The sequence below is a fragment of the Cupressus sempervirens genome, chromosome 5 (genome assembly GCF_028749045.1).
Source record: "Cupressus sempervirens isolate cs-2001-9-10 chromosome 5, ASM2874904v1, whole genome shotgun sequence".
Taxonomy (NCBI): domain Eukaryota; kingdom Viridiplantae; phylum Streptophyta; class Pinopsida; order Cupressales; family Cupressaceae; genus Cupressus; species Cupressus sempervirens.
Genome location: NC_143122.1, coordinates 166,104,875 through 166,117,305, shown reverse-complemented (window position 1 = coordinate 166,117,305; position 12,431 = coordinate 166,104,875). Strand labels below are relative to the sequence as shown.

Sequence of the window (12,431 nt, the reverse complement as noted above, 5' to 3'; positions counted from 1 at the left end):
GATAACGGCTGGGAAGCTTTTATTGCTTTGGAGAGGCAAAATGCAATGGCTAGCCCTATCTATTCTTTTAGCTTCACAAGCCATAGAATTGCTTAGACTTTAAACAGTGCTTTTACTCATCCCACTTGTGATGATGGAGTATTTTCTTTGTGACGATTCTTAGCTTGCAATTCATGTTGGAGATAAAAAATTTCTTCAATGTTTTATATAAATTACTTGCCTGGTTCCTTTATATTGAAGAGTATAGTTAGCTAAGCATATTTTCTCATCAAAAGCTTTCATGTATTATTTTAATTGTATCCAGGCACTTGGACGCTACCCAGATGCAATTGAGGACTGCAAGTCAGCAATTGTCAATGACCCAGAGGTTAGTTATTCCTTCCATGTTTATATGGGAAACCAGGAATTATTGCCTCTATGGCAACGATCATGTGTGCCTTGGTGCTGTTATTTTCACTTCCAATACGCTTGCAACAATTTCAGATTGGAATGGCTATGGATGAATGCCATAGACTGCCAGGAATGGCATGATGATGTCAAAATTTATATATGTTTTGTTGATGCACAATATAGGTCAATAGAATGCCAGATTTGAATGAGACTTCGCACATTTCCCACAAGCCTCCATGCCAGTTGTTGTCTCAAGCTGCACATATGGGTTTAAAATTTGAATTAAGCTTGAATGCAACAAGTTGAGATTCTAGCGTTTACATTTGATTTAGGTCTGTGCATGCTCCCTTTAGAAACAGAAATACACATGCACTATATAGGCCCATCCTCTGTGGTGAACAGTATTCACATATTTCAATTGGAGATTATGGTATCATGGATGAATTATTTAATATTTTTTCTTTCATGTAATTTACAGGAGTTTGCTGCTTGGTACAATCTAGGGAATGTGGATGTTAAAGTTCAGGATTATGATGGAGCCTTGGTTGCATATGAGAGAGCTTCTATTTTAGCACCAGGCATTGCCGGTTATCGATTAAAACAAGCACTAATTCTTTTCCAGGTACCAAATTTATGGGTATTATATAAAAGCTTGTGTGATATGTGTCAAATAGTTAATTTGTTTCTTTTTTAGCTGTGGATCCAAAGAATCTGGAGGTTGCAAGAAATCCAAGTACTTAATTGTTGGATACTAATTAAAAAAAGTGAAGTAAGGGAACAGAAAAAAAGAATGAAATCATCCATAACTACCTAATGCTGCTCATTAAGATTTGTAAATGCATTCAGCAACAATAGTATTAGTGCTAGAATCTATATGAATAAAAACAAGTTACACATGTAAGGAAACACAAATAAAGTAGAATGCAGATATCAACTATTCCAATTTTGAGGATGTGAAAAGATAGATGAAATGATTGACTGATTATGAAACAAAGGAAATGAATTACAATATACACTATAGGATGAACAAGTGAAAATGACAAGCTTCCCAGAGGAGTTGAGTTTGCTACAACGAGTTGGTGGATTGGCTCAACATGAAGAAGCTAAAGTCAAGTGAACTCAATTTATTGATGAGTGCTCAACATTTCCTAGTTTACTTAATTAAATAAAATAAACAAGAAGTAAATATGTTATGGAGTATAGAATTAGATCAGCACCCCTCTGTGAGTGCAATTGAGGAGAAATGAGAAATAGATCTTGGTAAAGCAAGACATATTAGATATCCATATATAATGATATACCTCCCACATAAAGTGAATGAAAATTTTCCCTCAAAGAGCAAATGAAAAGAGAGACTAGGTAGGTCCTTACAAATGTGACATCTCTTGCATTGGAGATGGAAGGATGATAAAAGTTAATGAGGATCCATTTGTGCAAAGCAACATTCCTTCCATTAGGAAAAAATAGACCTGTATCTGCAGGTAGGTCTTTCTAATCCATGAAAGAAAAAATAGAGAGAGAGACAAAAACACAAGATGAGTATCTCTGAAGCTGTGTGCAGGCCCCAGGTCATTGATTGGAGGTGCTAAGATTGGATTAGGTGTACTAGACCTGATTAAAGATGGTGATATTTTTAAAACTAATGAAAAATGAAGAGACGACAACTGCTGTAGAGTTGACGTTAAAAAGGAAGTTGAAGTCGTCAATGGTTTTCATGAGATCTGCAAGGTAGGACTTGCAAAACATATATTCAAGATTCACCAAGTACTCATACCAATGTATTGCCGCAAGACAATGATGGGCTTGCTGCATCAAATTATTGCATGTCTTATTCAAAGCAATATTAGTGAGACAATAGCTACCGCAGAATTGTCATTAAAAAGCAAGTTCAAGTCCTTAATGGTGTTCACCAGATCTGCAAGTAGGACTTGCAAAATAGACTTTCAAGATTCACTAAGTTCTCACACCAATGCATTGCCTCAAGAGAATGATGGTCTTGCTGCACCAAATCATTGGAAGTGTTATTCAAAGCAGTATTGGTGAACACATCTTTAGAACCTTGGTGAAAAGACATGAAGGTTCAGATGATTACACTGCACATCTGAAAGACTATCCACACTGGAGGCCTGAATGTAAAGATCGATCAAAAGATCATGAGGAGTAAAATGTGAGAAGGTATATGGTCTAGATTGATCATCTGCATCCCCAACTACAGTGCAGTCATTGCTTTGCCAATATTGAATAATTATGGGACTAAGTGTAAACTCGAGACTTTACCTGTCTTACTATTTGTAACCTCATAGATGGATATGAAATTAGTTAACAAGGAAGGAATGCGAAAGACATTATTGAATGCTCATTCACCCATGTCAACAGACCCTGTCCTATGTGCGTTCATATAGTTGTTATATCCACCAGAACATGAGGCATAGAGCAGGTCTCAAATGAAGAAACAAGTGTGAAATGATAAACATGTCCATTTCCGTAGACTAGATGATGTAATGAGAACAAGTGCCTTACGCTTATGTGATTCTTTGATTTAGAAGATGAGAAAGATGATGAATCTCTTGACGAACTTGAAGGCAAGTTGATTTAATTCATATGTAGGGGATGCTTCAATTCATCAATCTGTTGTGTCTAACATCAATATTCATCATGCTCAATTCTTTGGCTATATGTACTTGTGGGCTTTTCCTTCCTAGATAAATCCCTTTCGAGGAAGACAATTCATAATTTGCTTTAGAAGCAGATGAATTTGTGCTATCTTTCTGCACCTTTTTGTTTGTTCCCTTTGTTTCTATTCAGGATCTGTTTCTTTCTGCCCATTAAACTAACCTACCATTAATGCATGTGGCATAAAAGGCTTCATGACGTTCATATGAATTATTTTTTCTTGATCTTAAATTAGAAGATTAAAAAATGAAACAAAAATAGGTACAATGTATATAGCATCCATAGAAGGCTATGGTTATTAATGATAAATTGAATCCTCAGAGCCAAGCTCAGGGGAGAGGACCCAGGAGGTGAGCACCCTAACTTTGCGCTTCTTGAAATCCTATGTGGAAATTTCAATTCACTCCCAATTTTTTACAGCAGCTTGCTTGGCAAGTTCCTTGCTTATATTTAAGGTTTCAGAAGCACATCATCAAATGTGATGCCACATCAGCATGCTTTTTGCTAGGGCATCCAAAATAGCCCAAAAAAAGGTGAGACCAATTATTGTGCAATAAGGATACACATACTTTTGCAGCTGATGTGGCATTACATGATTGGTAGCTGTTTACAAGTAAAGGTACATTTCATTCAATTGGGGGTAGTCATCATAGCAATAACAACTTTTAAGTCACAACTATTGCTGCAATGTTGTCAAAAAAATTGGACATTAAAGCAACAAGTGTAGGTATTATGTCAGAAAATGCAGTTATCAAATCAACAATGTAATATCCCTGCGTAGACGTTATTATCTTATTAAACTATTTTAATGTTTGGTATTTAAATAAATAAATAATTTTTATCTTATTAAACTATTTTAATGTTTGGTATTTAAATAAATAAATAATTTTTATCTTATTAAACTATTTTAATGTCTAGTATCCAAATAAATCAATTAATATGTAAATAATTCTAATCTATAAAACAATTATGAGCATGCCGGTGTTTAGCAAATAAACAATATTAATAATACGTTCATAATATAATTATTAATAATGAATAAAATAATATAAGCATATGCAGCAATACCTTATTACAGACGGCTGAGTATGTGTAGTGATACATCAATAATGAGTGACATAAAATATTATTGAATTGGGAATATTCAATTTGCATTTGATGCAAGACAAGATATGATCCTCTCCAGTAAGGAATCGGCATATCAATCTTGTATAATTGGTATGTAAGAAAGACTGAACAATAATTGATTAAGGATCACTGAGTGGAGGATACAAGCAAAAGGATGTTAATCAGCACAGTTGGCAGCAATAAAAAATAACTAACGACCATTAATAACAAAAAGGTGCATTTCATATAAGCAAACCAATCTGTTACGGGAGGTGTCTTTTACAATCCAAAGGATGTAGCTATTGGATTTGCAACATATAAATTCCAGGCGATGAAGGGGAGTATTAGTATATAGGATATATGATCTGGTATTGTAAGAAAGATATTAATGGGAATATAAATTATATAAAATATGTTGAAACTCTTTATAAGGAAGAGATGGATAAAGAAAGGATATTCAATACTCTTCTTAGGGAAGAGATGAGGAAGGAACTGGAACATACGTATTGCTCGCAGCAGTCAATAAGTTGCTGCTGATATATATATATATATATATTTATATCAGTTACAGTGGTAAGATCCTTAATGTGTAGTCTTACATATTAATATTATTTATAATTATTGATAATAATAAGATCAGAAATATATGTATATAATTTATCAATAGCTTGTTCCATAATCACACTATGAATTTTGGTCAGATAAATCAAGAAGTATATATATATAGCGCGCGAGAGAGAGAGAGAGAGAGAGGTCCTATTACTATTTTAATCTGAGAAGGGAGGCCAGCTAAGTTGCTGATTCGGATGGGGATGCGGGTGCGCAGGTGTGTGGTTTTTGGATGTGTTTATATATATATATATATGCAAAGAACTGTAAGAAATATATAAAATTAAATTACTTAATAGTATGATACTTCACTATTGATCAAGATACCTGATAAATATTGAAATAACATATCATATATGTCTATGTTCATGATTCCAATGCGAATCAGAAAATCATTGCAATTACAAAATCAAAATCATATTCATGATTCATCCGAGGGATGTTATGAGTATATGGTTGTAATATTCATGAAAACAGATAACTTGCAATTTTAAAATTTATACAATAAGTTCCTTTTTTTCAAGAAAAACATTTCAAGAATTTCAGAGCACTTGTAAGCCTCTCTCAAATAGCAATGGGAAAATCTAGAGCCATGCCTGGAAGGGTCTGGCAAGTGGAGAATATTGTAAACCTGATTATTTTATTTTGCATGTTAATAACAACCACCATTAAAGCAGATGCAGAGACTAGACTTTTGGCCTTCAGATGCAACGGTAGGCCCCACAATAATGTTACAGTTTTTGAGAAAAAATTTCAACATGGCTATGGCAGCTCCCATCTAGATTTGCAACGACAACTGAGTTTGATGGAACTTATCTCACAGATTCAGTATATGTACTGGCCCAGTGCAGAAAGGATAAGTCCTCTTCTGATTGTGCTAACTGTATAACAGGAAAACAAGTTGGCCAATATAACAATTTTATCAATGGCAGGGCAACCTACAGCGGGTGTTTTCTTTATTTTGAGAATTTTAATTTTTAGAATATGTCAAAAATGATGTCTGGGCACATGGATGCTCATAGAAGCTTCATGATGCCCCTGTGGATGCTCACAATAAGCACACCCAGAGCACTCAGATGCTCTCTGGATGCTCGCACCTAGATGCTCTTCTCGTTAAGGATGCTCTCTGGATGCATATAACACATCCAAAGAGCATTTGGCTGCCCTGGATGCACTTCCTGTGAATGCATCCAGCGAGCATCCTGGTGCCCTGGATGTGCTTCCAGTGAGCATCCACAGGACATCCGGATCAGGTTCAGGATGAATTTGCTTCAGCCTCTAGGCCCGGGAGCTGTGAATCAGTAACTAAGGAAGCCAAACATGTGTCCAAAGAGGGGCTTGTATAAATCCAAGCAATGGCTATCTATCCGAAGACTAAGATACCGATGCGTCTAAGAAATGTCCAGGTGCGGGTTCTGATGCTTCTGGATGCGCCAGTGCTTTTGGGTGCTGCACTGATGCTCTGTTGTAACAGTTAACAGCTTTTACCATCTGTCAGTTCCTGCCATATTATTGCAGTTTGTCTCTTCTCACTTTTTAAGTGCAATCTTCCTCTTTCATACATGGTTATCCTTTTAGTCGACCAGTTTGTATCTGGTTTTATTTTCCATTTTTAGTATATTTCATACTGAACACATCCAAAAAAAAAACGGCATAGGAAATTTCAAAACATCGATTGCCATCAGCAGTTGCAACTTAAAATTGTAGACAATTTCCAAACCGTCAGTTTCAGCAGGCCCTGTTATTATGGAATGGTTTATGTGTGTGTGTGTGTGTGTGTATGCGCACCCAAATGCATCCAAAATCTCCAAAAATAAAAAATCACACATCGGCGCATCAGAACCTCGCACCCGCATCAGCATCAGAACCAGAATCGGTAACTTAGTCCCAAGATAGGGTACGGATCAGTGTCTCTGAGCTCCTTGCAGGCATGGTCCAAAGATAGGCTAAGGGCTTGGATCTGTAAACTTTGAGGCAGTACAGTTGGTTTATAGGCACCTTGGATAGCACCTATTCATTCCACATTGAGTTGAAGTAGTAATAAAATTGGTTATGGTGTATTGATGTTACATACAAATAGTTTAATCTTATAAATGAAAACAAAATCCTTTTACTATGAATGTCTTAACTTTAATCAAGGTATTTTAGGGCATAAAATGTTAAGTTTGAGTTAAATATGTAATAACTGAGTCTAAGCCTAACAGGGGACATTACAAACAACTACTATCACAGCCTTTGGAATGCAATTAGGTATTGTGTCCTTAGACAGTACATTTAGAACCAATAGTAAATCTGTTACTTTTTTATTAAGGTTCCAATTCTTTAATTGGTGTCTGTTGTTGTTTTATCTTTGAGATTAGTCTTGGATGCAATCAAAACTCTTGGGATCCAGGCTTATCAAGTCGTTATCAATTTGACAGCCTCTTTATTAGTTTCACCATACAATTCAGTAAGAGTGTCCCATGCATGTTAGTCTTGGATGCAATCAAAACTCTTGGGATCAATGCTTATGAAGCTGTTATCAATTTTCTAGCTTTATTAGTTTCACCATACAGTTCAGTAAGAGTGTTCCATGCATGTTTAGGTGTTGAACATTTTTTGAGATGAAATTGCAAATAAAAAATTACCAACGAGTAAATATAATCAAGAGCTCTCTTATGGTTCCTTTCCCACTACTTTTTGATAACATTAGTAGGTTTTGTGTTTGATTTCATCTACATAAGTAGTGCAATCTTTTTACCTTAGAGAATTCCATATTGATGTTTTCTACGATGAATAATTAAATGAAATAATGAGACCAATGTTGTTTTTTACGCATTGCAAGAACACACAACAATAAGGATTGAAAGCAAGAAGACAGAAACTCAAAACCCCCATTTTTACTCAATAAAAATCTCTGACATGAAAGGTGGCTTTTTATCATAGTGCAATGAGGAGAGTCCATGTGCAAATTATAACAAAATGATCAAAATCATAGAGATCAAATTACATCAGATTTTAGGGCTTGGATACAACTTTCTAATGCCTATAAGAAGCATATAAAATGAACTTTCATAATAGGGGGATAGATTTCAGGGATGGGCGGACCAAGGATCTTGATTTGGGGATGGAGCCCTCAATGAGGTCAAGCAATAGTAATGTTTTCATAATTTTACTACTATGTTTTTGTCTAAGTCCTCACTAGTTTGATATTTCCAACAAGATTCTCATTCTTGAGATATTTGACAATTAAACCAAAGAATCTAATTGGTCTGAATGATGAAGGCCATGCAATTTTCATAGCTTTTTAAAGTTTTTTGTAATATCCCCAATGAGGACTTGTTGTAACTTAAAATTCTTAAATAGAGTTTGGATTATACTTGGAAATAGCAATTTGTGTAGTCTCTGCAATGTTTACTAGGAGGCTGCCAATTCCCAATGATTGATGTACATTACTATGTAATTAAATCAGATTAAAACAATTAATGATTCATAATATGCCTGACAGTTAACATACTTAAACCCAATACTTCTCTCCAAGCTCGACCCTAAGGAGGATAGGGAGTACTTGTCATAGGGCGCTCTGATATCAATAAACAACTAGATTCCCTCAAAAGTTTCATTAACACAATATATTCATACCCATCTTGGGATTATGCCCTCAAGGTTTTCTGAAATATATGCCTTAGGGTGGGGTCCCACAGAGGGTCTTAAGCTTCTATTTTTAAGGAAGAAGGGGTCTCATGAAGAAGAGAACGGTATGCTGCAGAATCATTTGGAATCTTCTCTCAGAAAATAGGAGCCCCTACAGTATAGAGCTGCTTATTTGAGCAGGAAAATAATGGTGGGGCTAGAATTAGCTATTTTCTACAATTTAAACTCTTGCTCCAATAAAGTTTTAGAAGGAAAATTCACAGTACGAAACTTTCTTCAATTTTGGAGCTAAAATTTCTAAGCTTGGTGTATTAGAAATTCATGGGGCCACCAGGTTTAAAATATTCCAAAAAAAAATCTGCAGCACCCACTCAAAATTTTTGGGAAGCCTCCCTCCATAATTCATAGGGTCTATAATTCCTCAAGTCAAATTGAAAGGGCCTATTCCTAGGGCACATTCCTTAAGCAAAGCCCATCATTGGCATGGTCAAGTACTTATGACAATGAAAAGTTGTCCAACAGAATGACGTCAGTAAGAGTGTAATAAGGTGTTAGATAAAGAGAAATGCAACATCAAAACTCATCAAAATGCCATTTTCCTCTTCTATAATCTTTCTTTTCACAAAATTGACAAAGTGCATTGAATCCAAAACTATTCGAGCTAAATGATTTAATTTTTTGACTAAGAAGGCTGCTACATATATGGTGGTGATTTGGTTTATGTCTATAATGTCTTGAGAGGACCTCTTTTCTTATGGATCCACCGTGTCAATGGATGGGGATTTAATGTTCGTTGAAAGCCTTTTTGAGATCAAAGATATTGAATTGAAACCCCATTTTTGATAGCATCCAATGTTTTGGAAGTGGTTGAACATCTTGTTGAAATAGTCAACCTTGTTCATCACAACCTGATCAACTTTCCCTTGTTTGCCTTTTGCTTTTAAGCATCATTTTATATTGAGTAATCTATAGGTTATTATTGGTTGTGTCTTATGGATAGTCTAACAAAAGCCTTTAGATATCCTTTAATAGATAGGACGGTTTACTTTTTTCCTTTACAAGGCTTCTTATTAACCCAATGTGCATGCAGTCACATGTGCATACATTTGCTTCTGAAGATTCATTTTTTTTTATAAGATGAATTAAATATTAGCACAAAAGTTAAAGCTGTCATGAACAAAAACCCTGAATTAAATAACTCAAAGAGTAATTATGAAAGAAGATAAGGGAGACCATTTCCCACTTTAGTTTTGTGAAAGAGAGGATTGCAATTTTACACGAAAAAAGTAATTAATGATTTTTGTGATTCTGTTTGCTTAATTTTGAGCCTGTTGATCATCCATAGCCCCAAATGGGAGATATATGTGCACACAGTATGGTTATGTATTGTGCTGACACTGATGATTAGTAATTATGCATTGCAAATGTTATGTTTAGATGAGATAATGATTAGAGATATGTGCTGTCCATAATACTTAGTCAGGGAGAGTAGCGATTATGTATGATTGGTTGGGATTTGAACTACATGGATGCTGATAGTTGAATTGCTTACTCTACCCAACTCTTCTTAAAGCTATCTCTTTATATGGGCTTTATTTCGTACATGGTATCATTTATTTTTTGCTTGGACCATGTTGAATTTTTCTTTAAAAAGTAACCTATAATGCTTATCTTTTCCTTGAAGATGGTTGTTAGTATGACCCTCAAAGATATGCGAATATAGTATCAGAAGGAATTTCATTTGTAATTTGTGCAGATTGTTAGTGGCTTTTGATCCTTACTCCCCAAATTCTCACTTCACACATATGTTACAAATTTAACAGATGCTGGTATATTTTACTCCATGAATCTGCAAATGTAAATTTTATAGTTGACTAATCTGAAGAAAATAATGGGCAGTTCTGTTTCTAAATATTCAATCGAATTTACTTTTGTTCCCATGTTTGGATTGAGGATCATTGTAATAAGGCAACATTAGGAATTCAGCACGATCTCTGTGTTTAGCTTATGACTTATGTTTAGTGGTGAGTATTGAATTTAGATTTCTGTGTGCTATTACTTCTCTCTCCTTAATTTGGAAATATAAGTCATGCAGTTGAATAGGCCTGAGGAAGCAAGAAAATTAGTAGAAGGACTTGTTCGTAAGTATCCAAACTATTCTGAGGCCCGTGCTGCTCTTGCTGCTATCCTTTGGAGTGAGAATCGTAGAAGTGGTGCTGAAGAGCAGTTCATACAGGCTACCATTCAGGAACCACTGTATAGAAATGTTGGGTATGTGTGAGTACAGTTTGTGATTGGTATATTCATTTTAGCTTATTTTCTATACTCCTTAATTTCACATTGTATTAAATTTAAATTAATTTGTTTGTTAATATTCATCAAGAAAAGATGTGTTCATGCACGCCTGTTTCTATAGTCAGACTATTGTTTGTGTGGATATCTATAGGTGGTTAAATGCAGAGCTTCAGTGGCCGCCTAATATTATTCATGCAATGGAGAACTTCCTTTCCATTGAGTGATGTTCTTGGAGATATTCCAATATGGGGTGTCAGCGAAGCAGGTTAGAGGATTAACTGCTTCTATCTGGTTAGTTCTTAATATTTATTGGAATATGTTATTTTATACCAAAAAGAATACATGCAATCATCTCCTATTCTTTTAAAATTGGAAATTTCTTCTTCTTTTCTTATGTTTCTATTGATCTGTCAATGTCTATAGTAGTTCTTGTGGGTCTTTGTGAACTGTTTTATTGTATGTAGGTGCATGGAGACCCTCATTGGAGTATGTCAAGATAGATGGAACTTATGATTTTGTGCTACTTCTGGAAACATTTATGTCCATGAGTGTTCAAGGAAGGATTAGCGTTGGCACTTTGTTGTGGTTGGTTTATTGTTTTGGGAGTGTGATGTGCAGTACAATGACAGAGGAGGAAAATACAGTTGGGTTTCACAATCATTTCTATCATAATTTGAAAACGAAATTTTAAATGTTTCTCAATCTAGGCCTAGTCACATATTTGTAATATATGTACAAAATTGTAAGCAACTCACTTTTACCAATATGTAAAAGCACTAGATGAAAGATTTGGGTATACATGTTTCATGTACGCAGTGCTGAAAGAAACAGCTTATATGTGTTTTAGTACTTGGAAGTCAATAGCATATGCCACTGCAGTGGAAATTTCACCCCATTGTAGTTTATCATTTGAATGACAGATCATCTGGTGTTGCAGCTTCATAAGTAAATGGTCTCTCTTGTGCTGTACATGTTCTATCCAATTTATCGAGTTCTGAAAAGTGAGATTATGCGAAAGGATTGAAAAATGCTTTATAATTTGCAAAATGGACTAAAACTTCCAGTTTTTAATCTGCTGCAGGTCAGCATTTATTTGCATCGCCTGTATGTGTGATCCTTATTAGTTTAGGAAAATATGCAACTCCTCTCAGATCAGGTGAAGCTTTTCAAGACAAATACTAATCTATGTATGAAAACCCTGGGGGAGGAGCAAACGTCATGATTCATTCTTACCTCTTGTACCATGAGTGAGTTAAATGGTTCTATCAAGTGTCGTCTTAATTTCTGTTTCTTCTTCAACGTTCATCAGTGACAAATCAGTAGCCTACCCTCCTAAGCTACGCATAGTGATACGACAGAGACAGAGTGTAAACTTTCAGAAGGTGCCAGTATAAAGCAGAAAACTTTTTGACTTCAGAAATGAGTTACCAATGAAGTTGTGCTTGATCTTGAGTGATATGCTGGGAACTTAAAGAAATTTTCAGGGGCCTATATTAATATATAACCCAATAAAATGTACAGAACTTTTTGAACTTATTTTCTGGGAGAGTGGCTTATGATCAATTCTTTCTACTTGAAGACGTTGACTTGCAGACATTTTCGGGTGTCCTATATTAGTAAGTATTCTGGACAGAGAACCTCTATAACTTTCTTTCTACTAATTCTGTTCCTTCCTTAAGTTTTAGGTTTAAAAAGAGACAGTGGCTTATGATCAATTCTTTCTA

General features: G+C 35.1%; 1 protein-coding gene across 2 annotated transcripts in view; it reads left to right on the top strand.

Annotated features, from left to right (window-relative positions):
• Positions 1–11,615, top strand: part of LOC149554955 (uncharacterized) — a 28,279-nt gene extending 16,664 nt beyond the window's left edge. Inside the window, exons 3-7 of one of the 2 annotated variants that reach the window (XR_016364437.1) lie at positions 305–367; positions 869–1,012; positions 10,508–10,683; positions 10,859–10,998; positions 11,172–11,615. Coding sequence is in view for 1 of the 2 variants with exons in the window: in XM_089828987.1 (XP_089685113.1) it covers positions 305–367; positions 869–1,012; positions 10,508–10,683; positions 10,859–10,931 (456 nt within the window). In the remaining variant the exon portion in view is untranslated. The remainder of the gene's footprint in view (positions 1–304; positions 368–868; positions 1,013–10,507; positions 10,684–10,858; positions 10,999–11,171) is intronic. The other variant, XM_089828987.1, reaches the window with a different exon arrangement.
• Positions 11,616–12,431: the final 816 nt, after the last annotated feature.